Source organism: Scyliorhinus canicula, chromosome 5, assembly GCF_902713615.1.
Source record: "Scyliorhinus canicula chromosome 5, sScyCan1.1, whole genome shotgun sequence".
NCBI classification, from domain to species: domain Eukaryota; kingdom Metazoa; phylum Chordata; class Chondrichthyes; order Carcharhiniformes; family Scyliorhinidae; genus Scyliorhinus; species Scyliorhinus canicula.
Window position 1 is genome coordinate 22161293 of NC_052150.1, and position 27609 is coordinate 22188901.

The 27609-nt window shown below is 45.0% G+C and overlaps 1 protein-coding gene across 19 annotated transcripts in view; it reads right to left on the minus strand.

Annotated features, from left to right (window-relative positions):
* Nucleotides 1-312: 312 nt before the first annotated feature.
* The window catches only part of fhod3b (formin homology 2 domain containing 3b), a 678530-nt gene continuing 651233 nt past the window's right edge, over nucleotides 313-27609 (minus strand). For all 19 annotated transcript variants that reach the window (XM_038796751.1, XM_038796753.1, XM_038796754.1 and 16 more), the window contains 3 exons: nucleotides 16614-16794; nucleotides 15184-15345; nucleotides 313-7035 (listed from right to left, as the gene is read on the minus strand). In XM_038796751.1, coding sequence (XP_038652679.1) covers nucleotides 6953-7035; nucleotides 15184-15345; nucleotides 16614-16794 — 426 coding nt within the window. In that variant the 3' untranslated portion in view covers nucleotides 313-6952. The remainder of the gene's footprint in view (nucleotides 7036-15183; nucleotides 15346-16613; nucleotides 16795-27609) is intronic.

Sequence of the window (27609 nt, forward strand, 5' to 3'; positions counted from 1 at the left end):
TGGATGGCATCAAGCTGCACTCATCCAGGCAAGTGGAGAGTATTCCATCACAAGCCTGATTGTGCCTTGTAGATGGTGAACAGGCTTTGGCAAGTTAGGGGGTGAGCTACTCTCTGCAGAACTCCCAGCCTTTGACTTGCTCCTGTAGCCTTTATATGGCTGGTCCAGTTCAGTTTCTAGTCTACGATAACCGCCAGGATGTCGCTGGTGATTTGAAATCAGCCAGTCTTGGAAATCTAACCCTACAAGATTGCACTCGCACCTGGGCCTTTCCTTTGTTGAGCTTAACAAAACACAAGTGAGACAGGCAAATTGTGCTTAATAAAGCTTTATTGCAATATGTTTTGTACACAGTACTGTTGCTGCAAGCTATGGATCTGCTACAGTTGTGGTGAGAATTAAAATATGGGGTTCTACGGCCAGTTTCACAGGTTTACGTTGAATGACACTGGAAGTATCTTGGTGAATGTTGTGGCACTAGTGGAGCAGGGCAGGTGGACGGAAAGATGGACAGGGTAGGCGGACATTTGCGTCCCACTAGTACTAATTAATGCAGCAGCAAGGCTTCTTCCTAAGGCTGTATATATATATGTTGGCTGTGGAGTGAAGAGTTCAACAACAGTAGTTTCAAGTTCTTAAAATAAAAATACACGACAAACGCTGTTTCAGACACACATAAAAGTAACATATACCAAACTCCCTCGTCTATAATGAGCAATTTGTGAAGTAAATAATTGACCATGCATGGCTTTTTTTAAATTACAATTCACAGATTAACACTGCATTCAGCATGTCTGATTTATTTTACACTATGCTACACAAAAACATTATGAATAGCGACATTTACACAACTGTACAGCATTGCCCTTCTTTTTTATTGTCCTTAGAAACTTGTCTTTCTACTTTACAAGTCTTTTTTTTTTAAAAAAAGGTTTATTATCTTTACAATTCCCAGTTACCAAAATAAAAAGATGTTAATAGTTGAAGACAATGTCAAATTAAACAAAAATTGGTGATTTTTTTCTCCCCCCTCTCCTTTAATCAGAAGGGGAGATGACTATTTCTGTGACCTTGCTACAGTGTTAAAGCTTTGCGTATGGTCTTACCAGGAAACCACAAGGCTGTGAATCTTGTACTGGCAGCCCTTCGCAAGGGCTGGTAAACTACATGGTCTGATATTCAGCTCTACTGTCATCAGTAAAAGTGCAGAGTTTATGAGGAAGCCTGGCTTCAGGTTGAAAGGGATTACACATGAATAAGTTTCTTTTTCAAAGAGTGTGTCTGCTTTCCTTTAATTTTAAAAAGCAAATAATTTTTCTTTTGGCTTTTTCCATATGCTCCCGGAAGCTTCAGTACACAGTATGTCACTTTCAAGAGTCCAATGTTCAGGTTGCCTGTGTGATGCAGCCACCTTATGCAGTCCTGGGAAGTTAAGAGACAGTCGCTATGTTGCAGGCCAAGTCAAAAATTTAATTTCTTTGAACTACTGACAAAAAATTATTTTGCTTTGTATTCGAGCTGCAGCATGGTAAAATATACAGCCGATCACCAGATAGGGTTTCGCTGAGAAAGCCAAAGGTCATAGTGGCTTCTGAAAAACTAAAATTGACTTTTCTTCAAGCGCAAAAGTTTTATGAACATCAGAACGAGCATTTTGCAAAGGTTGGGTAATCTGAAAAAGGCATCATTATAATGGTGCAAGTTTCATTTTGCAGTCCCTAAATTAAAAAACAACCCACCCAAACGGAAGAATAGCAGAGACGCAGTGGTTAGCACTACTGCCTCAGGGCGCCAAGGACCCGGATTTAATCCCAGCCCAGGGTTACTGTCCGTGTGGAGTTTGCACATTCTTCCCCTGTCTGCATGGGTCTCACCCCCACAAACCAAAGATATGCAGGGTAGGTGGATTGGCCACGCTAAATTGCCCCTTAATTGGAAAAAGTACCAACAAAAACTGAAAAGGAAACTAAAAACATGGAGAAAGGTTGTACAATGACAGTGTCCTGCAAGATCTGCTTTCTAATCAAGCAACGCAAGACTAATAAATTACGTTTTGCCCAGAAAACGCCAGCCTTTCCCAATAAAACTGAAAGTCAAAGTAATATTTTTGGTGTTTTGGATTTCAGACATACTCAAAATACCAACAATACTACAGTTAAGGAAAGTAACAAACTTTACTTTGCGCGTTGCAAAGTTCAGACTGAAATATGAAGTATGAAGGATATTAGAGCCAACATTTGTGGACATTACTACAACAGAGTTGTGGAATATTCCCAATGGTTACTGAAAAAAAGATGACATTCAAAGTATTCCGTTGGAGCAGACTAGAAATTTTCTCTGGTTTAGCAATTCTGATCCCATATGTTGGATGTTAGCTGAGAGGCAAAGATGAGTGGTGGGGAGGGGGGGGATACATTTTTCGGCCTTTGTTGGTCTGCAAGAAAGCACCCATTGCTACTGGCTCACGAGCAACGCTCTAAAGACTGGATACAGCCCGTCTCTTCTCCTTTCGCCAGTCAAAATACCCGAGGCTGGTACCAGTTATTTACACACACGTGTCAACTTGTGTTTTAATTCACTGTTGACCAACATTTATTATTTTAAGTCAAAACATTATATTTTGCAACAGCAGTTAATTGACAGAATTTGTAAAAATGTAATAAATGCAGCATGAGGCTAGATAATGGGGCTGACAGAACAAGAAGTTCCAGTTTTGTGTCACAGTGATTCATAGTAAAGGCAATAGGTAATACTTCAGGCTTCACTTGGTAGCCACACCAGATAGGCTTGTAACCCACAGATTTAATCACTGTTACAACCCCGTGATTCATTTACACACTTGATTAAAAATTTCCAGAACTGGATATTGATTTGAGACCATTTGATGTTTGAGCAACAATGCTGGCACCTAAAATTGTAGTCATTCATTTAAAGCGGACTGCACGGTTTAACATATTCTGCTATTTTCGACCTGGTGGATAGATACTATTCGGTCTCCTACATAGATTAAAATAATGTCCACATTCTGCTACAAGATGACGTGCTATTTTCAAATATCTTTTTTCTGGAGCTCTAATGGTACCATTAATTGGTGGGAGGGATCACCATTTCCTGAAATGTCTCCATTCATTTCAATGAACAGACGTTTTAACAGCTTGGAAACAAATCCAGCAACTCACCAAACCCATAAAATGTGCAAATGCCAAGATATGCAACAGCGTTCAGCTATTAATACTGATTTTTCTGGTTGCAAGCCTATCTAAAACTGCACTGAATTGAAAGAAGTTGGATTGGCCATGCTAAATTACCCCTTGGGTGGACTGGCCATGATCAATGCGCAGGGTTGCGGCGGGGGAATAGGGCCTGGGTGGGGTGCTCTTTCGGAGGATCAGTGCAGACCCGATGAGCCAAATGGCCTCCTTCTGAACTGTAGGGATTCTATGGAAGAAGCTCGAGGGATCAAGTGCTCCTTAACTAATGGCTCAAGATCGAAAGAGGCAGAAATAACCAATTTACGTTAAGCCAGGAATTTTCCATTATTTTTAAACAAAGATAATTTGTTGTCCCCCCCTCCGCCTAAACAGATAGGAGAGGAATACTTTGAAAAGGAGGCATTCATCCTGGATTCCCTTTCATCTCAATCCCAATCCAGTGATATTAATTTCCTTATATCTAGGAACGGTTCTGTCTTTAAGGTCCTGTACATACTTGCCCCATATCTCTATATTATCCTTTTGCTCCTGAAACCAATAATTTACTAAAGGCTTTATTTTGTGCTAAACATGAAATTATCTAATAATTAACATTCATGTTGTACTGAGTTTTGGTCAAAAGCATTCCTCCTCATCGAGGGTACAAGGGGTGGCTTAATCAGCACTCGAATAAGGAACACCAAGTGGATATAAAACATTTCTCTGTCGGACAAAAATTGAAAAGTGAGAAACTTTGTTGAGTTAGTAAGACAATGTCATAGCCAGAACCAGCTCATGGCGTACATATATAAAAAAAAATAAAACATCTGACCTAACCACTTTGGCCAATGGGCTCACTAATTACTTCTTGGGTTCATAATGCACACTAGTTAAATCATTATGAAATGTTTCTAGTTTAATGAATAAAAGTTACATAGGAGCAAGACATCTAAAAAGCAGCAACACAATCATGAGGCTGTCGAAACTGCTTGACCTTTGAACTCATTGAATCCGTTTATTGTGTTACTGCCACTGATTTCAATACAGGTGATACACCCCTTGAAAATATTTATTGCAATTTCTATGTCATTTAAAAAAACTATCCCTTTTCCCTAGCCGTTTCATCGGGCCTTTTTGAAGCTTGGAAAATTATCATGTATGCCTACTTTGTTTGTCTTTCTACAATTATGATCATCATCTTTCAAACACTAGTTACATTGGGTCGAATTTAAACTGGCCAGACGAAAGCTCGGCCATTGGTCAGAGAACTGGCAGGGGACTCCCATCAGTCCCATGGAGGAGGCCCAAAGGTATTAAGTGCCACTCTTAGGCCTTCCTTGCGATTAAGGACCCACAATGACAGATGTTCTGCCCACCGGGAGCTGCCAGAGATTGGTGGTTGCTGACTGCCATCAGCACCATCAGGAGTCACCAAGGGATCCTAGGCCGAAGGCGAGTGAGGGCAGAATGGGGGTTGTGGGCTGGCATTCAAAAGCCCATCCCCTTGACGATGCCAGATCCTTCAATTGAGTAGAGAATGCCCAACAGGATTTGCTGGGCTTCCTATAGGAGGTGCGGAAAAGCTACGCGGCTCCTGTTTAATCCGCGAGCCATCACCGAATTGTAGTGGACCCAAGGAAAGTGAGTGCCAATGGGCTCTTTAAATGAGCATAACTGACATTCCACTGCCCATAGCCAACAATTCTGTATCAGTCCCTTCAAGCCTCTGACCTAAATCAGGAGAGGCAGTGCTGCCACCTAGAGACTGAGGCGAGTCTCTCGCACAGATAAGTGGGTGTGGCCAAGTTTCCCTCCACCACAGGCCATATTAAATCCAGCCCATTTAATTATAAACCCTCATCTAAACAAGCTGAGCCCAAGTATATAGAGATTACTAATGGGCCAAATTCCAAACTGATTTGAAATTGAAACTATCATCCCCTTAAAACAGCTAAAAGCAGCTTCAAAGCATATTCCATCACAACGTAAATTATTTTGATTTGGATTCCTTAATGTCCAAACCTAACTGATAACGTTGATGTACGATCGATAAAATCCTCAATGTCATATTAAAATTATACTCTTCTGGCCTATTACATGCATCCAACCATCTTGTGCTTTCATACTATCATTTCACATGTCCTACTCTGGATATGTGCCTGCCACCTTCGTTAGGCTTGTGCACAATAATCAACTTACAGACTTGAAGTGAATCCACACAAATAGCAGATTCATACAAACCACACATTAGTCACACCTCATTCCACTCCACTGCTCACACTTATCCCATCTCTCGGACTTCAATCGTCCAAAGTGCCTACCCAATGTCTCAAAAACAAGACTATTTTCAGTTTCAAGTACTAAGACGAAGCCACGATCACCCATATTGTCCTAAGGAATTGAGGTTAGCTGACTGAATTCCAGGATCAATTCGATTGTCTCTTTTTCAGTCCAGTGAGCCACTTTCCACTCTCAGATATAATGCGCATGCACGCTATTTAATATTTACAATTTGACGGTTGGCATTACGCAAGACAAGTTAGTGCCTTTGGAGAATTCACAACATCGCTAGACTTTGAAAACATCCTCCTTCCCATGAAATTACAGCCATTTTTCATCCTATCGCAATCTATGAGCCTCCAGTAAGAATTGAGTGGTAGGCAATACGTGACACCAACTACTGAGCTATTCAATGAAGCGGAAGCTATGGTCACCTCGTGGATTGGGGAAGAACTACTCCAGTCGCTTTTTTGTGTATCATCAATGCATTCTTTTTGAATGCATTTGGAATAGCCTACACAATAACCAGGAACCAGAGCAAATCTTCACCCAAGGGGAGAGACACAATGGACTAGCTGGGCTCAAGAGTTCTGACCTCCAACCAACAGTGTTACAAAAAACGCATATGCAATCGCTTCACTTACCAAACACGAATACTGTACCTGCTTTGATCAAAGCCAGTCAGGAGAATGTTACTGCAATACTTGTCTTGGGAAAAGTAATGGTGGTATTAAGAATGGCAAACTTCATCTCGTGTTTTACCGACACCACCACATACAGCCTCTAATATTCAAGTGGAGTGAATGAGACAATACCTGTTCCCTGTTTTACACCCTTTGCTGGCCCAGCTCACATCATTCCATACTATTTAAAAGATTTAAAAAAAATATCAAATGCATATCAATGGCAATAATACTCGGGGGGAGGGAAATCAATAGTCACCAGTGAAGAAGCCCGAATTGCAGAATTGAGGGATTTCTGTTAGAGTATCTTAAATCCTTTTTGGATGTAGATTAGACAACAGTCAGGTGAAAGTATGGACACAGAACTAGGTTTTTGGCCTGTCAACATCAGCAGACTGTCTCCTTCAGGGCTGGTGCTTACACTGCTATGGTGCATGTTATTGCTACATATGTAGGCCACAAGTAAAGCCAACGTAAACATATCTCGGACAACAACTTACTCAATAAACTTTTCTAATCACTTCAATTAGATACGAAAACAAAAAGCAATACTTTTACCTAGGTATAAATATTTCTGAACAATCCTGATTTTAAATTTTAAAAAGAAGCTGTCAGAACGTTAGTGCCAATGTGCGACATCGCTTTCCAGCTCTTGTTTCTCATATGCACCATATGATGAGTGGAGCTGGGGGATGACTGGATGTCAGCAGCAGCAAATGGTTGCCAGTTGGATGTTTCTAGCTGTGCCTTGTCCAGGTGCTACTTGATGTCTCCTGCCTCAGTTCATGCTCAGTCACTTCACACCTGCATCTCGGAGGTGCTGAGTAAACCCAGTGCTTTGGCCTCCTCCGGTGTCAGGCCACTCTTTAATGTTCTTCTTACTGCAAAAGGGAGAAATTCGTACATGTCAATTAGGACTCATTTATTGTAAACACCTTTCCTTCATGTCCGAAGGAACTCTGCTATTTACAGAACTGGAAGCAGAGCTTTCCTCACAGCAGATATTTAGAGAGCTGTTCTCTCAATTTGAAGCAGTTAAGGGACGCGGCTGACAAATTGAGAACAATGCAAACCATACGTCTACAAACCAACAACCTAGACTTGTACAAACCGACATGTGAACAAAAGAGAAAATGAAATACTCCACCCAACTTCCCTAACCTCATTAACAATGAGGCAATAACTGCAGTTTATTGAACAACAGATTTGCATTGGTGAAGCAGTGTTGAGTGTCAAAGAACATGTGAGCAGTGTCTTGACAATGGATCGCACTCCCAAATTATTTATGGACATATTGAACTGAAGTAAACAGGTGTTTTTTTTTTTTTAAAAAGGGCAGAAGCAAAACCTGGCTAAGACTGTAAGGTAACCATTTTCTGCAATTCCTATGTGGATTACACTTAACCCCAGCTAATCCTGAGAGAACGGATGTCACACATATTTCAGACAGTCACTTCAAAGTAAGAGATGCTCTGCAAAACAAGGAGCAGCAATGCAAAAGCTGAATTGTAATCTCTTGTTGTAGCTGAGAGGATGGAGGCTGATTACCATCTCAGCAGAAACCATCTCCTGAGAGTTATATCCCCAACTGTGGACATGATACGAGTTGAAAGGAGGCAGATTATGTTGTGTCTATCCCCTTCCATGAATACAAGAGGTTAAAAAGCAACTGCAACCCTGGTCTACTTTTTATCACAATCCCAGACCAGACCCCAACAATGGCTAGGATACTGGACCGAGTCCCCAATATTTTTTTATTTGTAAGACTGTGTGGAAGGAATGATTCAGTCCACGAGTGATTTCATAAAGAAATAAGGAGTTTGTTTTAAAACAAAACTGTATCATAAATACAATCTTAAACTCTTTAACTTCACACCAGAAATAGATTATTGCCCCTTAAGAGGGCGGCAGGTGGTGCAGTAGTTGGCGCTGCTCTCTCAGGGCGCCAAGGACTCAGATTCGATCCTGGTCCTGGGTCACTGTCCCTGTGGAGTTTGCATATTCTCCTAGTGTCTGCGTGGGTCTCACCCCACAACCCAAAGATGTACAGGGTAGGTGGATTGGCCACGCTAAATTGTCCCATAATTGGAAAAGGTATGAACAAAAATAAAGAAAAATAAATCAATTATCCCTTGACACTACTACTCAATTTTCCATCACGACACATACAGCTCTCAATCTTTCTTAACATCAGCATGGCAGAGAGTAATACTTGCTCTGCAGAACAACTTTGGTTCTTGTTAAAATCCTTCAGACTCTGGCTGCATATCTTCAAAAGGATGGTTCACCTGACATGTTTCAGCTTTTTCCTTGTCCTCAGACAAGACGTCTCTCCTTTAAATAGTATTACTCTTGTGCTAACTATCCTGTGAGAAAATTGTGGACTGCATGTCAGACAGAGTTGACTTCAACTCCTCTCTCCAAAGCTTTCTCTAAAAACTGAACCTCTGCATTCCTTGGATCAACCCAGCAATGACATCATCTCCCCAAGCTGGAAAACAAATTAACTCTGCAGACTGCAGTCCTCAGGAACTTCCCCAGTCAAATCAAAGTGCTTAACCCAGTCTGAAAACCACACTCCTTTGATCAATTTCACCTTCTGGTCCTATAAGTTCCCAGTCCATTACAAAACAAAATCCTTTTCAAAAACATGACCACTGCAGTCAGACATGCGATAACCCTAGGCTTTTAACCCTTAAATTGTTCCAACATTTAGAACCCAATATTCCTAAAATCCTCCATTCGTCACATTTTCTAGTCCTACTGTACTAGCCATTTCTTGGTGTCACGTGCAGTGAATTGATTTGGCTGAAAGCTGGCATCTATGTTCATAGGACCTCACCAGAAAGATGCTTTTCCCAGCACACTGACTAAAGGCTCGTCTTTTGTACTCATACGCCGGGCTCTGCCATCATCAAAGTTTTTTTTAAAAATTTAGATTACCCAATTATTTTTTCCAATTAAGGGGCAATTTAGTGTGGCCAATCCACCTACTCTGCACATTTTTGGGTTGTGGGGGCGAAACCCACGCAGACACGGGGAGAATGTGCAAACTCCACACGGACAGTGACCCAGAGCCGGGATCGAACCTGGGACCTCAGTGCCGTGAGGCGGTTGTGCTAACCATTAGGCCACCGTGCTGCCCTCGCCATCATCAAAGTTGGGGATGTTCATCAAGCTATCCCTTCGGTTTGTTGCTCAACTTCCCGCCACCATGGTCGCTGGAACTGGAGGTGGCACGACTACAGAACTTTGTTTTGGTCTATTTGCCTGTAGGATCATTTAGCTCTGTGTCCAGTACGCTGTTTCCACTGTTCAGCATCCATGTGGTTCTGTATTGCAACTTTACCTAGACTTACCATCGGGTTTGGTGTGGCATTGTGGCACACTGTTTCTTCACAGCACCAGGGATCCAGGTTAGATTCCTGGCTTGGTTCACTGTCTATGTGGAGCCTGCAAGTTCTCCCAGTGGGTTTTGTCCGGAAGTTCCGGTTTCCTCCCACAAGTCGCGAAAGACATGCTGTTAGGTAATTTGGACATTCTGAATTCTCCCTCAGTGTACCCGAACAGGTGTCAGAATGTGGCGACTCGGGGCTTTTCACAGTAACTTCATTGCAGGGTTAATGTAAGCTGACTTGTGACATTAATAAAGATTTAAAGAATTTATGCTCTTATCACCACTCATTTGATAAGAAAAGCAAGAGATTTACTGGAACATATGGCGACAGATTGTGGTGATATACAATTCTGCTTCTGTTGATGGGTCACACAGCAACTCATGGATGTCCAGCTTTGAGTTTATGGATCTGCTCTTACTCTATCTCACTTAGCCCAGTGATGAGATTACGCTACACAATGGAGGATGCTATCGTGTTTTCTTTTGCCATTCTTTCATTTGACATGGGTATCATTAATAAGGGAAAATATTTTGCTCAACCCTAATTGCCCTGGAGAAGGTGATGATGAGCTGTTTTCTTGAACAGCAGCAGTCCATCCAGTGTGGTCACTCCCAGAGTGCTGTTATTAAGAGAGGTTCAGAATTTTGATCCAGCCACAGTTAAGGAACTGTTATTTCGTCCCAATTCAGGATGGTGCGGGGCTTGGAGGGTAGATGGGGTGCCAATCAAGAGGCCCTCTGTCCTCCATGGTGTTGAGCTGTTTGAATGTTGCTGGACCTGCACTCATTCAGATAAGTGGATCGCATTCTTGATGCATGCCTTGAAGATAGTGATAGACTTGCGCAGGTAGAAGGTAAGTTACTCAATGCAGAATTCCCAGCCTCTATTCTACTTTTGTAGCCATTGTATTTACATGGTTGGTCAAGTTTAGTTTATGTTCAATGGTAACCCCGACCCCCCCCCAGTATATTCTTTTTTAAAAAAATGTATTTTATTCCAAATGGTTATAAAACGTTACAAAACAAATTCAAGGAACAAACTCCCCAACACACAACTATACAGTTTGTACAAATTTTCCCCTTTTCAGCCCCCCTCCTCCCTTCCCCCCCAGCCCCCCATGACAAACAGCTCTTCAAACATGGCTACAAACATCCCCCACCTTGCCTCGGAAGCCTCTGCTGAACCCCTTCATTTGCACTTGAACGTTTCTAACCCAAGAAAGACATGCAAGTGCCCCAGACAAGCTGCCACCCCCAGTGGCATTGCTGGCCACCACTCCAGCAGAATTCTTCATGGGCAGAGAGGCAAAGACCGCAGCATCGGCCCTCCTCCCGTCCATCAGCTCCGGCTTCTCAGATATCCCAAATATCGCCATCAATGGGTCCGGCTCCACCTCCTCCCCCACTATCCGCGTTAGCGCCGCAAACACACCCGCCCAAAATCCTCCCCAACTTTTTGCAGCCCCAGGACTTTTAAACATGATTCGCTGGTCCTCACCCACACTTCTCACACTCATCTGTCACTCCCTGAAAATGTGTACTCTGTGTACCACCTTGAACTGTGTCAAGCTCAATCTTGTGCACAAGGGTGTCGCATTTACCCTTTGTAGTGCCTCACTCCATTCTCTCCAGTTTATCTCCCCTACTAGCTCTTCCCCCCAGTTGTCCTTAATTTTCACCACTTGTTCACCTCCCTGCACTCCTCCTAACAGATTGAAGCCCAGTAGAATTTTAAGGCCTATGGGATTCCCACTCTGTTTGGAGTTTGGGACAGTGTTTATGCTGTATGTCTCAAAGACTCATATCAAACAGCATGTCCCCCCCCCCCCCCCCCTCCCCACTATTTGCAACAAGCAAGGACAGACCGTAACTGTAACCTATAAAACTCAAAACACACAGGGCGCGATTCTCCCAAAGGGAGACTGAGTGCCGACGCCGGAGTGAAACCCGGAGTGTTTCACTCCGGCGTCGGAGGCTGCTCCTCACCCCCTATTCTCCCCCCCCCCCCCCCCCCCCCCCCGGGCATTTTGGGGTGGGTGGGAGAATCGCTGGGGGTGCCAGGGTGGCGTGGCGTGATTCGCCCGGCCCTCCCGCGATTCTCCCACCCGGCGTGGGGAGCAGAGAATCGCGCCCATTGTGTAATATTTGATGTGATTCCACGATTAGATAACATCTGCTAAATAAGCTCAGTGCACTAAGAAGTATCCAAATAAAACAATTTAAGATTGTCAGTTGGGCTCGCAGTGTGGCACATTTGTGTGTACTGGAAGCTGGATAGGTTGATACAGAGCCCTGCTCTGTGCAGACAGAAAGAACATGTACACAGATTGCGCCTGTTTCAGCTGAAGGCAACAACTTAACCAGAGTCAAGCAGCCTAGACTAGTTTACATTTCAAACACTACATGGCAGTGAATGGTTAGTCACCATCAACTGGTATGTCCCATGGCAAAAACTCTACCAATGACTCCAGTTACCAACCAGTCAGCATTCTCATCTCATGCAATTGATTTCCCTTACATTGTGTTCTTGTGAATCCTCTGCTGAGTGCACGATGAAAAGCTTCGTCAAAAAAAGTCAATTTCTTTCAGGAATACTCAAGTTCTGTTCTACCTATTGACTATCTCATTGAGGCAGTAAATAAAGCTCCATTTGCAGAATGATTTGATTGTGTGATTTCTTGCCTCTCTTTCGATGGAGTTCCACCTAACAGCTCAGCTTAGAAAGGCAGAAGTCACTGTCAGCCAAAGTACATCGGCATACATGTGTACCAGGCAAGGTGAACACCTGGTCAAGGGTTTGCACACATACCCATGTGACAGGCTTATATATCTGAGAATTCAGCAGGCAAGGCATAAAAATGACTCAAAGTTGGTTAACAATTTGTTACAAGCTGACACAGTAGGAAAGTTAATCAACATGATGCTAACATTTAATACCAGACACATTTTCTTTTTTTTTGTGTAGAACATCAATGACAAGGGGGGTTAGGGGGAGGAATTCCTGAAATGTGTACATTCCTTGATGCCAGGTAAGATGCCAACCAGTGGAGGGTGTGTGTGTGTGTGTGTGTGTGTGTGTGTGTGTGTGTGTGTGTGTGTGTCCATTCCCATTGGCTTCAGTTTTGCCAGGGCCCCTTGATGCTACACTCAGTCAAAAGCCACCTTCATGTCAAGGTCAGTTACTCTCACCTCCTCGACACGCCATTCAACTAACAGTGTCAGGATTGGTATAATAAAGATGTCTCAGAGTATTGTAATAGCACAGGTCAAGGGCAAACCAGCAGACAAGGGGTTAAACATATACCAAGGGAAAACCAGCAAGCAACGGGTTACAGTCACCCACATTGGAAGTGATTTAATCATCTCACAGAGCATTTGAATATGAAAAGGGAAACACAGGGGGCCCCATTAAGTCTAAGGGATCCATTGTCCAACACATTTGCACCTCTTCTGGAAGGTAAATATGTGCAGCACAAACCCATGAGGTTGTAAGGAAACATTGTATTCTTTAATTGTTTTCCCATTACGGGGACCAGAAAATATGCATACTGATCACTTCGTATTGTTCCGAATGATTCAGTGACGTCAATACCTGCTCGTGACTCCGATAAACTCTAAATATATATGCATGTAATTCTGAGGACAGGCAGAGCTGGCTTTTGCAAGCTACAGGATGGTCGCAGAATCTATCTCCCCTGTGTGCACACAGTTTTTCCGAATTAAACGTGGTTTTACCAACACCACGCGGTCGAGAACAGACTTTGATGATTTTCTTCCCTCCAACAATGATATAAACTAATAACCTGGGCTTGAAGAAACAGGGCATAATTTCAGTAATTAAGAGTGAGGATGATAGTAGCAGATATCAGGAAGACCAACAGATGGGCTAATGACTTGACTCTTTACACAGAGGTGTAAAAGTGATGCATTTTGGAATGAAGAGAAGCAATATAAACTAAATTCCAGAAAGTTAAAGAGGCACAGGAACAAAGAGACTGGGACTTATTTACATCGACATCTTTGAAACTGGCAGGACAAGATGATAAGGTGATTAAAAAGCAAACTGGACCCTTGATTTTATAAATAGAGTTATAAGCCCTGATCTGGACAGAGGCAGGTTTTGTAAGAGATGGGGAGGAGTTTTGGTTCGTTGGGTATCCATGCACGTTGTGCAATTTTAACTACAAAGTATGATCTTGTTTCCCTGCAGGACCCCCGTCGGTAAGCCAACCTACTTCACAGGCTTGTCTCCCCGTCAGACAGTGAGCACTCTAGCGCAGGTTGCAACTGCAGGTGCAGCTGAGGACCCTGATGCTGCATTAGTAGGAACATGGGAAAGGGATCGTACAGGATGTGGTGGAGTGGGAGATATTAGATTCAACAGCAGGGAAGAAGGTCTAGGGAGAAGGTCTTGGCCCACAAGCAGTGCTGTAAAGACACTCATCTTTCTTCTGAAGCTGCCCTTGGTTGCCCTGGAGCTGCTGGGTTTCCTGAATCCCGAAAAACCTGGGCAGCTACAGTTAAACCCACAAGAATGTAGCTCCCCCAGCGTCTTTATATATTTAAATGGGTGACGCAAATTCTAAATTCTTTCATCACACCTGATCCCCAACCCATCTGTGTTTTAAGGGTTGAAATTATCCCCAAAGAGTACAAGGTTGAAGAAGTTTGGCAAACGTTTAGAAATACTAGTTAGGGCTAAGCTGGAATCTTTGTTCACAATTTTGGACACCCCATTTTATAAAGAGTGTCAGAGCCTCAGAGAGGGGGCAGAGGAAATTTATTGTACATACTATCGGGGCTGAGGGACTTCCATTCGACTAAAGAAGCTGGAATTAGTCCATCACTTAGATTTAATAGCAGCATTCAAAATCACACATGGGTTCGATAAGCATGCAAGGAAAAACTGTTCCCAGGTCTGAAGAGTGACAACAAGACAGAAGATCTAAAGTAATTGGCAAGAGAGCCAGAGGTGAAATGATTGATGTATTTTTTTTTTACACACTGCAGGTTATGATTATATGGAATGCATTACCTGAATGTATGGCGGAAGAGGATTCAATAACTTTTGAAAAAGCAGACAAGCACTTCAAGGGGGAAAAATTGCCGAATAATGGGGAAAAAGCAGCAGGTTGGGAATAACTGGATAGCTGTCAAAAGGGCCGACACAGGAACGATGGACTGAATGGCCCCCTTCTGTGCTTTAAGGTGCTAGGATTCACTAACACAAGGTGTTCAACCAAAACCATATGGTTTTTAATGAATGATTCACAACTGCACTGAGAATGAGTCAGAAGCTGAAGTCTGTGATGTGGGGAAAAAAACTTCTTAACTTCTATTTACACATCGTTCCGCAGGTTCATTAACATGGGCAGAAAAATGAGTCAACCAAATGGGTTAGGGGTGGAAATGAGGGGAAAAAAAAATATTTAAAAATAAAGCAAAATAACACAGGGGATGGAAATCTGGAAGAAAAACAAAAAATGCTGGAGACACCCAGCAGGCCAGGCAGCGAGTGTGGAGGGAATATAACTTCCAGTCAGCATATCAGGATTGTGATATTTCCTCAGAGCTTTTGGTATTCATAGCCCAGTAACACACACTCGGCAGACTGTGAAATCAAGGTACTTACAAGACTTCCTGTTTGCACGCGACCTCTTCCTCTCTCTCGGCACGGCTCGCTGATTTGGCACTTGTGTTGCAGACTTCACAATCCGATCCATTATTTCATCTGCAGCATCATCTGTGGCATTCGGAGAATCATCATTGCCTGCAGTCCATGACCCAACACGGCCTGGAGGGAGCACAACCAGGTGGCACAGTTAGAGATTTAGGATTTGGGGCTCTGTGGCTAAATTTAATAATGCCGACTGGACTTCCCCGATATTAACAGGGAGACCAGGAAAGGAGAAAGAAAGGAGCCCTGTGTGGGTGGAGTACCCGACACTCTTGAATAATTTGGGGGCAAACTCCTAACAGTAGGGGAAGATGAGAGGCCGAGATTTGGGCTTGCAACTGGGCTAGTGGGCAGCCTCAAGCAGTGATCGGGCTGGGAATGCAGGGCTTGGGGCTAGTGGCTGAAGGCCTCATGATCTACAAGAAGCACCAAAAGGATTTGCTCCTGTCTCCGATCGAATGTCATCAGGCTGCAACTTTTGAATGGTAATTCGCAACCCCACTTGCCCCAACATTTCACCTTGGTGGCTTGTTTGGGGCACTAAAAATTGAACAGATGAGAATTGGATTGGGTTGCCAGATGCTGATTTTTTTAACCCTGGTTCCACTCAGTCCAAATAAGCTAGTGGATATAGGTGCTGACCAAGTATCATTGTATTCTTTCCCCAAGCTCTAACTATCCAGAACTGCACAAAATTCAATTAGTAAATTGGATACAAACGGATTCAATCTAGCAGGGCAGACAATTTGGCGTCCCATTGTTCCTTAGGCTGACATCCAAGAATCTCCAGACACTGAGAGGCAGTCAGCCAGTTCACTGTCATTAATGACACAGAACACACATTGTATTATCTATTTTTATAGGTGCTGCACACTACATATTTCAGATAGTATGGGCATAGCGTTATTCTTTTAGGGAGAGGTCACAGAGAAGAACATGGGCAGGCAACAGAGGGGATGCCAGTCACCCAGAGTGCTCTTTCGTGTCTCTTTCTGTGCTGGCTTCCCTTTTCATTGAATGACTTGTGTGGAAGGAAGGTTATACAATTGCAACTGCAATAAGATTTAAGAATGAAGACTTTTGCATTTGGATCAGCTTGAGGTACTTTGCTTCGTAGAGCAATACAAAAAGCTGGCTCATTTCACAATGAGGATGGTGCTTGGCTAGTCCATCACCAGGTTAGTCCCTTCCCTATCTTGAACTCTAAAAAAAAAAAGACCTGATAACACCAGGAAAAGCTCAGCAAGATGTTAGGCGAAGAGTGGGAGGAAGATCGCCAGTGGACTAGAATGGACCTGTTGGGCTGAATGGCCTTTTACTGTGTTGCAAATGCAATGTAAGACTGGCACGAGACGAGTGGGCAGCCAAAGGGTGGGCCCCTTTACCTCGGTTGGCTCTTGTTCGGGTCCGCACACCTGGCACAGCGGTGGTGACTTCGCCACATGGTACCGAGGTTTTCAGTACAGCTTTCATGTTTTCATGTTCAGCTGCCTCTTCTGCAGACTGCAATCCCTGCAGCTGGCTCTCACTCGAGACAGTTTCAGTGTTGCTGGAGAACTTTCCTGTCTGCACAACAAATCAGATACAGATAGTCATTCCTTTGGCAGCCCAAAGCATGGGGCTTTCTTTCACATATTATGCTTGTGCATATTGAGATTCTACGCAAGTGCATGTGGGGTAAATACCTGCAATGAAAGGAACATTATCCGAGGCCCCACATGCAGCACTTATAGGTTGAATATTTGTCCGAGTGTCGGGGCACATTTTCATAGAATCATAGAATTTACAGTGCAGAAGGAGGACATTCGGCCCATCGATTCTGCACCGGCCCTTACAAAGAGCAACCCACTCAAGCCCACGTATCTACCCTGTCCCCGCAACCCACACCTAACCTTTTTGGACACTAAGGGCAATTTAGCATGGCCAATCCACCTAACCCGCACATCTTTGGACTGTGGGAGGAAACCGGAGCACCCGGAGGAAACCCACGCACACACGGGGAGGACGTGCAGACTCCGAACAGACAGTGACCCAGTCGGGAATCGAACCTGGGACCCTGGAGCTGTGAAGCAATTGCGCTAACCACTATGCTACCGTGCTGCCCAATGGCCATACTTAAGGCAGAATATTACAGCCCCTCTCAGAGGGGCTCTTCCAGTCCCACTGAAGTCAATGGAGTTGGTTTGGCTCACTGCATTTTCCAGACCAATCCCCACCGTGACAGGGCCATACAATTAATATTATCCCTATAGTGCAGGAGGCCATTCAGCCCATTATGTCTGCACCGGCCCACTGAAAGAGTAACCAACTTTGGCCCACTCCCCTGGCCTATCCCCATAACCCCACCTAACCTGCACATCTTTCGGGACTTGCGGGAGGAAACCGGAGCACCCGGGGGAAACCCATGCATGCATTGGGAGAATGTGCAAACTCCACACAGACAGTAACTCAAGGTCAAAACGGAACCCGGGTATCTGGTGCCGTGAGGCAACACTGCTAACCACTGTGCCACCCTTAGTTCTTTTTTGGAGGAAAGTTGACTTTTCTCCCCATTCCCAATCCCATATCATTTTTCTCTGGTCTTCTTGCAAGTCAGGAATACCAAGTGCACAAAATGGCACCCGCTGAAGCTGTATTCCCTATTTTAAAATGTATGTGAATATGGGAAGCCCATTAAGAGCACGTGGGTTGAGAGCACGTGAAGAAAATGGAAAGCCTGCTGAGTAGTTGGAAATATTTCAAAAAGCATGTCTAAAGTGTTTTGACACCTTCAAATGTCATTTTTAGGTAGTGAAAAGCCATGATTCATCACAGAGATCTGTTTTGCAAGAGTAAATTGACCCTAACATTGGCCAAGTGTTCACACGCATTACAATATTTTTCCAATGGAGAAAGTACCACAATATATTAAACCATAATATATTAAGATGTGTAAAATAGATGCCCTTTACTGTCATGCCTTTGTGCTCAGCTTTAATTGGACTGGCAGGTTTGGCTGTGTATAAAAAACTGCTTCTGGAAGTCGAACAAATTGTCTGTACCTGATACCCCTCTATTTATTGACAAGCACTCTGACACTGGAAACTGTTGTCCCTTATATACTGTATCAAAACCATTCATGATTTTGAATACTTAAATGGGAATGCATATCTGTTGGCAGTGGAGCTGGAAGTTTTCGTTTTGACAGCTGGTTCATTATGAATACTTGACTGAGGGCGGCACGTGGCACAGTGATTAGCACTGCTGCCTAAGGCACTGAGGACCCGGGTTCGAATCCCGGCCCTGGATCACTGTCCATGTGGATTTTGCACATTCTCCCTGTGTCTGCGTGGGTTTCACCCCCACAACTCAAAAGATGTGTTGGGTAGGTGGATTGGCCATGCTAAATTGCCCCTTAATAGTAAAAAATATAATTGGGTACTCTAAATTTATTTTAAAAATGAATGCTTGACTGGGCTTCAAAGGTGTCAGCTAAACAGGTGGTCTTATTGATCCAAGAACTATTTAAAGACATGATTTTGATGTCTGCTTGTAAACCTAATGAACACTTAAATGATTAGAACAATTTTTTCCTTGTGCTTTTTGGTCCACTATCAATGTTAATGAGCTTGAATTGAGGGGGTTCTTATTTTCTTAAATGTTTAATGGCTTTACAATTATTAAAAAATATCCCCTTTGCTATTGCATGACTCTGAGACCTGTGTGCAATGAATACTGAGTGAATGAGGACACATGGCGAGGGAGTATTGTGGTGTCATGGTGTAGCATGGAGGTATGTGAGTTGGCATGGGAAATGTGCGGTGGAAATGGGTGGCTTGGGTGAATAAGGATGGTATGGGTGGGTTATGGGACTTGAAGGGCAGTGGATAGTTTGGTGGCATTGGGATTTTATTTATTTGGCAAATGCAAAGTCTCTAAAGTCATACACTTTCTTCTAGTCCTGCTGTGTTAAATGCGGATAGGCCTGCGCTGAGTTTGTGGACTGGACATTCTCATATGATGTGGGGCACAGTTTTCTCTCTCACCCATAGGCAGTTAAGGGGCTGGTACTAATTCCCCATCTGTAAAGGTTGGGCGAGCAGGAGCCATGGCCCGTCCAGAACCTGTTAAGGGCCGACCACCCTTCCCTTGGAAGGTTGAGATCAGACAGCTGTTGGGTTGGGATTGAGAGCAGGTACTTGTTTGTCACGTCCAAAGACTCCCATCCATTTTTCCAGGTGAAATTTGCATTGAAGTACAGTGTGGGAGGGTTTTTCCCATTCGGCCTTGGGTAGGCTGAATAGATCCGCATGAAATGGCAGGTGGGAACATTTTGTATCATTGGGATGGCATGAAGGAATCCAAGGAGCATGATATAGCATTGGGTAATGTGAGGTTGTGTGGGTTGTGTGGGTTGTGCGTGATGGGAGGGCAGGGAGGTTTAGAGGGCCTTGAAACGATGTTGAGAGCTGCGCTGCTGTGGTGACAAACGAGGCGGGCCTTTTAACCGGCCCACCCCCATACCCACACCGTCACACATTCCATCGTAGCTTGCAAAATACACCGCCAGGCCTATTTGTGAGAAAAGATGAAAATCCTTTGGAAGGTTGAAGATGGGTTGGGTGCGTATTTTGCAAGCTGTGAAAGTGCGGAGATCAGATTTTCTCGAGAGCAGATGAAAATCGACCTATAAACTCATGACATTAATCTGCAGGAAAATGGAGCGTCTCCGATGAAATACTTTATAATGTTATCTTGGGCAGTGAGGAACAGACACAAACTATATGTAAATAAGATGATTGACATGGCTTTTTTGTATGCAAGCCATCAGGTCTTGATATGGAAATATTACCTATTCAGTGGCCCAAAGAATTGCAAATTTCGATGTGAAAATCGAGCTGAGTGCTTTCGGCCCAGTGTACTAAAAACCTTGCAGCAGATTCTTAGACCACTATTACATTAAAGTAGCTGATGACTGGATCAAAAATACATACACTGCAAATATTGACCCCACCTGGGTGAGTGAGGGTCTGTGAGGAGTTAGCGATGAGAAAATTCACTCTGCACGGTTCCTGTTGCATTTTACTGTGAGGGGTTTGATGTGTCGAGTTGCCCGCTTCATTAACATATTTAAATTGGACCCTCGCAGTGAAATTGAGAACGATTTATTTTAAAAAATCAATTCACGAAATGTGAACATTGTTGGTCCGGCCAGCATTTGCCACCCTGCCCTCTGGATCTGCCTTCACGTAGGTACAATCCACTGCTGCAAATGAGGGTGCTTGGGGACGTCGACTCAAAATGGGGTGCAACCTGGAGGGGAACTGGCGGGCAATGGTGTTCCCATCCAACTGCTGCCTTTGTTGTTCTAGGTGGTAGAAATGACAGGTTTGAACAATGCCGGCAAAGAAACCCTCCTGGCCATCGGCTGCAGTGAATCGAGTACAGGGGGCACACAGCAGCCTATGTGCTGATGGCGGAGAGGGCGAATTCTTAAAGTGGCAGTTGAGGTGCCAGTTAAGTGGGCTGCTTTGTTTGGGATCAGGTCGAGCTTCGAGTGTTGTTGGAGTTGCACCCATCCAGTCACTGATCTGTGCTTTGTAAATATGGGAAGGGCTTGGGGAGTCGAGGGCGAGTGACTCAATGCAGAATACCCAGCCTCAACCCTGCTTCTGTAGTCTCAGTACTTATAAGGCTGGTGTAATGAACTCCAATTGGCTTTATTGGTTGGCCAATTGGAGTATGAGCTCCCTCAATGATAGCTCATTGAGGGGGCCCATATAAGCACCTGCGTAGGCTTTGTGAGCCAGTCTTAAATTGACTGGACTGCTAGCAGCACTGTTTGTAGTAGCTCCTGTAATATCGTGATTGTAAATAAATATTGGTGTGGTGACGGAACTCCTGCCTCCCGTGGATTACTACAGTGGCGACGAGGTAAACTAAGAATTTTGCGGAGACCAGCTGCCACACTCGGAGGGTAATCCTTGCCATTTTAAAAATGCCGTTTTTTGGAAGGTTAGAGGCATTCGACCCGGCTATTGAGGACTGGTCCCAGTATGTGGAGAGAATGTGTTACTTCTTCCGGGCAAATGATATACTGACGGACGAAAGGAGACGGCTTATCCTGCTGTCGGCGTGCGGACCCTCAGCTTTCGCCATTATACGTAGTCTGACTTATCCCGATGCACCGGACACGAAAACTTTCCAAGAAGTAATGGAATTGGTGAAAGAGCACTACGACCCAAAACCACCCCTCATTTTGCGTAGGTACAGATTCTACACAGCGAAGCGGGAAGACAGGGAGTCAGTCACAAATTTCTTGACCCGCCTGAGAAAGCTGGCGGAAAAATGTGAGTTCGGCCCGACGCTAAATGAAATGCTTCAGGACTGTTTAGTGTGTGGTATAAACGACCTCACAATACAGAAATGCCTGTTGGCGGAAACGGAGCTAGACTGCAGGCAGGCGTTACAGCTCGCACTGTCCCTAGAAAAGGCAGCAAGTGGGGCGCAGGAACTACAGGGCACGCCAATGGAGGTAGATACCTGTGAGAAGGACTACCACAATGGGTCCTGCTGCCAGATAGCCGCCCTCAGGAAAAACCTGAGGAATAGAGGGAAAAAGGAAAACCCCAGAACTGCCCCCAAGTCTGCCAGGAATAACTGGAGACAGAGGGAAGTACCGGCTGAGGCTCCCCCAACAGAGAAGGACCGTTTCTGGCACCAGACAGAGTGCGGTAACAACGACAGAAACCCTAAAAGGAGGTGGCAAAAGAGGAATAGCAGGTGGGGACGCAGGGAAGTACACAACCTAGACGCCCCATCCTCCCCCGAAGTGGAACAATTATATAATATTGCAACGAAGAAAGCAGAACCCATTAGGATTACCCCACGGGTGAACGGGAGGCCGACAATAATGGAAATAGACACGGGTGCGGCCGTATCAGTAATGGGAGTGGCAGCATTTAGAAAAATCAAAGATGGACTCCAGCCACTAACCCTAACAAAAACATTGACGAAACATAAAACCTACACGGGGGAACCCCTGGAAGTTCTAGGCACGACTCATGTACCCGTGGAATATGAGAAACAATTGCTTAGATTACGGCTGACGATAGTAGAGGGCTCCGGACAGAGCTTAATTGGACAGAACTGGCTGAAAGACCTAAAATTAGATTGGATGAAAATTTTCCAGAGTGGAAGCGGGCAGTTGAGTGGAGTACTCCAAAAATACCCGGAGGTCTTCCAGGAAGGTTTGGGGGAAATCATGGGCGCCAAAGCAACTTTGCACGTGGACCCAGAAGCCCTTCCGAAATTTTGTAAGGCCAGGCCGGTTACTTTTGCATTAAGGAAGAAAGTAGATGACGAAATAGAAAGGTTACGGCGCAACGGCATTATCAGACCAGTACAGTTCTCGGAATGGTCAGCGCCGGTGGTACCAATTTTGAAGCCAGACGGCTCGATACGTCTCTGTGGAGATTTCAAACAGACAGTAAACAAATACGCACTGCTGGACAAATACCCAATCCCGAAAATAGACGACCTATATGCCAAATTGGCAGGTGGGCTTTTGTTCACGAAACTGGACATGAGCCACGCCTACCTGCAGTTAAAACTGGACAAGGGCTCCCAGAGGTTCGCTACGATCAACACCCTGAAGGGCCTTTTTCATTATATTAGGCTACCTTTCGGAGTGCCATCAGCCTGCGCTATATTCCAGCGTACAATGGAAAATATTCTGCAGGGACTACCGCAGGTGGCGATTTATTTGGACGATGTCTTAATCAGGGGTAGGACAAACAGGGAACACTTAAGGAACCTGGAGGAAGTGCTCAGGCGTTTCGCAAAGGCAGGCGTACGGCTAAAAAGGGAAAAATTTGTTTTTCTGGCCCGACATACCTGGGATATAAAGTAGACGAGTCAGGCTTACACCCATTAGAAGACCGAGTAAGGGCAATAAAAGAAGCCCCAGCTCCCACCACGGTCCAGGAGTTACGATCATTTCTAGGGTTGGTAACCTATTATGGAAAATTTATTGAAAATAGGGCGTCCATCCTAGAACCCCTTCACCAGCTACTGAAAAAGGGGCAAGAATGGAAATGGTCCACCCGCCAAAACCGAGCATTTAGGGACATTACGGAACAGCTGTCATCCGAAAATGTCCTAGAGCATTATGACCAAGGAAGGAGTTGGTGGTCACTTGTGATGCATCCCACTATGGGGTAGGAGCCGTCTTAGCCCATAGAGGAAGGAATGGGGAAGAACGGCCAATAGCCTATGCTTCGAGGACCTTGGCGATGGCTGAGAGGAAGTACGCCCAAATCGAGAAGGAAGGACTTGCGGTGATATTCGCAGTAAAAAAATTTCACCAGTATCTGTACGGGCGGAAATTCACCATAGTGACAGACCATAAGCCGTTATTAGGGTTATTAAAAGAAGACAAGTAAATACCCCCGATTGCATCAGCTAGAATCCAACGCTGGGCGTTGCTACTAGCGGCATATAGATACGTTCTGGAGCACAGACCGGGAACGCGAGTAGCACATGCAGATGCTTTGAGCAGACTTCCCCTCCCGGACACTCCGCCGCAAATACCAAAAGTAGAGGAGACAGTAATGACTCAAAATTTTTTGGACACCCTACCAGTAGACGCACAACATATTCGGTTGTGGACGCAAAAAGACCCAGTTTTAGCCAAGATGTAGCATTTACTGCTAACAGGGGAACTGGAAAGACCAGTGGAGCCCCAAATGCACCCATACTGGAGCAGAAGGGACCAAATAACCGTAGAAGACGGTATCCTATTATGGGGAGCCCGGGTAATCATCCCAGCTCAGAGCCGTCAGGCAATCTTAACCCAGTTACATCACGGACACCCAGGGGTGTCTAAAATGAAGATGCTAGCTCGAAGCTACGTTTGGTGGCCAGGTTTGGACACAGACATAGCAGCCTTGGTACGTCGGTGCTAGGAGTGCCAACAGGGGCAAAGAGTGCCACCAGCGGCGCCATTGCACCCGTAGGAATGGCCAGGCAGACCATGGACCCGCCTGCATATTGACCACGCCGACCCTTTCATGGGCTCAATGTTTTTGGTGATGGTGGACGCCCACTCCAAATGGTTGGACGTCCACCGGGTAAACACAGCAAGCACAGCATCGACAATTGAAAAGCTCAGGGCCTCATTTGCAACACATGGACTTCCGGAGGTATTGGTGTCGGACAACGGAACGGCATTCACAAATGGGGAATTTGGAAAATTCCTGAAGGAAAACGGAGTCCGTCACATCAAAACGGCCCCTTACCATCCAGCAATCAACGGTCTGGCAGAGAGAGCGGTCCAGACACTTAAAGCGGGACTCAAGAAGCAGCCGACAGCGTCAATGGACACAAAGCTCTCCCGCTGGCTGTTTGATTACAGGACCACACCGCATTCCACAACGGGCATACCGCCAGCTGAACTCTTAATGGGAAGGCGGCTGCGAACGAGGCTGAGTCTCCTTTTCCCAAATTTAATGGGGAAAGTGGAAAAACAACAGGAGGCCCAACGCAGGGGGCATGATAATAGTCGGCAGCAGAGACATTTCCAGGTGGGGGCACCGGTTTGGGTCAAGAATTATGGGAATGGACCAACGTGGGTCAAAGGCACGGTAGAGTCCCAAACAGGGCCCATATCCTATGAGGTTTCAATAGGAGGTAAGGTGCTGAAGAAACACCTAGACCAAATAAGGGCAGCGGAACCACACCTGGAGGCAGACGAAGCAGGACCGCCTCAAGCTGGGATAGCCCAGACGGAAAGGATACCTACACCCCAGCCCCGAGCAATTTCTCCAGACCCCGTCATCCAGTCGTCAGAGTCGGAGATGGACATGCTCGACGAGGCCGCCACGACAACTCTCCCCAAGGAGGAGGAAGAACAACTTCCAAGGAGGTCGTCAAGGAAAAGACAGGCACCTATAAGGTGCACCCCGCCCACTTTGGAGAACGACCCGGCGGACGACACAGAGGTGACAGACCCAGACATGAGGAGCAGGAAGAAGCTCAGAGGAATGCCAGCTGGCAGGAATTCCTCGGACCTTGGCGGGGAGGAGTGTAATGAACTCCAATTGGCTTTATTGGTTGGCCAATTGGAGTATGAGCTCCCACAATGATAGCTCATTGAGGGGGCCCATATAAGCACCTGTGTAGGCTTTGTGAGCCAGCCTTAAGTTGACTGGACTGCTAGCGGCACTGTTTGTAGCTGCTCCTGTAATATCGTGATTGTAAATAAATATTGGTGTGGTGACGGAATTCCTGCCTCCCGTGGATTACTACAGTTGGCCAGTTAACTTTCTGGTCAACTGGGACCAATAGGAGGTTGACATTGGGGAGTCTCGGATATCTCCATGGGTTAGTAAACCCAGCCTTGAAAAGGAGGTTCAAATTTCTGTCTCCAACACTCCTTGCGGGCCTATCAAAGAAGGCTCTAGACTCCCTTCTGTCAAACGATACCCCTCTCTCCATATCCCTTTGTGACCATGGATCTCCTGCTCTGTTTCTACCCCTCACCCTTCTAGATCCTGACGTCTCGCTCACTATGTTAGGGCTGCGACAGATCGGACCACAACACTAACCCCGCCACTCCCCAAATCTCAACCATCCTGACACCAGGGAATGTTCACATGCCTCCTGCCCCTGGTTTCCCTGTGTGGCAACTGATCAGGCTGTCAGGTTGACCGAGTGTAAAACGGGATAATTAATTTAAGTTTGGTAGGGCATCCACACCCTGGGGTCTTCAACCATATTAGGCCTTCCCTCCAATCTCCCCATGTCCTTATTAAGTAGTGTTGAGTAGCCGTAGCGTTGGAGAAAATTTACTGTTGTAGCTCTTCTTAAATTGTCATCCCATTTACAAAATAATAAAGTGCACGGCATATCGGAAAGAATAGAAATACTTTATCATCCTCTATGCAGCGGAGCGTGGTTCGAGATACTAAACAACTCCAGGTCAGATCTGTAGAGCTGATATATCAAAGTATTTGATATTTTAACCACAACCCCCATTATTAAGGAATGTAGAGGGCAGTTTTTGTCTGCTTGCTGCTCGGTCTTTCAGCAATTGAGGTGGGTTTTTAAACTTGGTCGCAATTATATGTTTGAGGTCCTTTTGATACGATTTTCAAACAAGCTTTGATTTAGGCTGCTATCATTCCACTCCAAACAGGCAACAGCCTCTTCAAAATGTTTAAATTGGGGTTCAAAGCAGAGGATGGGACCCCGGGTGCAAATTCTGTATGTCTCTGGGTGCAGCATGCACTCTGTGTCAGAATGTCCAGGCCAGCTGTTCTTAAAGGGCCATGCCAGAGAAGGGAAACCACAGTTTTCCCCCAGTGATTTTAGTAGAGCTAGATCGGAAGCAGCCCCAGCAATGACAGGCTTCTGCTGGATTCCCTTCTCTGCAAACTAACCGTCTGTCACCGCATACTCATTGCTCATATTGAAATGAGGCCTGCCCACCACACACCTATGTCACCTGGCAGGGATAGAGCTCACTACCTGCGTGATACAAAGTGACAATCAAAAACTGCAGCCCTGTGTTTGCCTGCCCTGACGTGGAAAGAACTATTAGCCCAAAGGATAAAACATGATATTGGGGGTAAAATAAATGTCAAAAGGGTACCGATTCAATCTGTTGCTAGACCAGCTCTGTGTAAATAGTTTGCTCACCAACATGAACAAATGAGGGGAAGTAGGTGATTTTAATGCCTGAGCGTTGGTGAGCAGGGTGCAGACTAAAATATAATTAACAAAAAGAGGGGAGATGCATCAACAAAGGCTGTATGATATGACTGAGCTGCTCAAGGCCAGCTTTCAATAAGCAACAAGCCAGTAGACATCTGCTTTCCTGGAACTAGGTCTGTACTTGCAGCCCTGGGAATATCTGCAGATTAATCACTTTGGCAGTTGGACCTTTTAAGCTTCTGTTTGTGCGTGTGTGGCGGTGCTCCTGAAAATCATTGTGTTTAGCAGCAAGCAAGCAAGAGGCCGCTGCACACGGGCCTCCTGAGCTCAACGAAGAGACAAGACCCATTTCTCTTGTTTTAAGAAAAAAAAGGCCGTTTTCACTTTTACGCACTCTTCCCAACCAAAACTCCTCTGGACTAAAACGATTAATTTTCTCTGACATCTTATTGCTGAAGGTGTGCCAGGCTCCGGCCATCTTAAAGCCCTGCCCACAACCACAGCGAAGAAAGTGAGGCTCAAATAGAACAACGTGGTGGCAGATGGAGTCCAACTGAATGAGGCAGACAAGCAAATTGCATCGCTAGCTGTCAACTTGCTTGGCAGCTTCATATCTTAAAACGACCTACTCGTTGCCTTACAGTAACAAAGGTTTTTAATACCAACAATAGTCAACTTTTATTATAC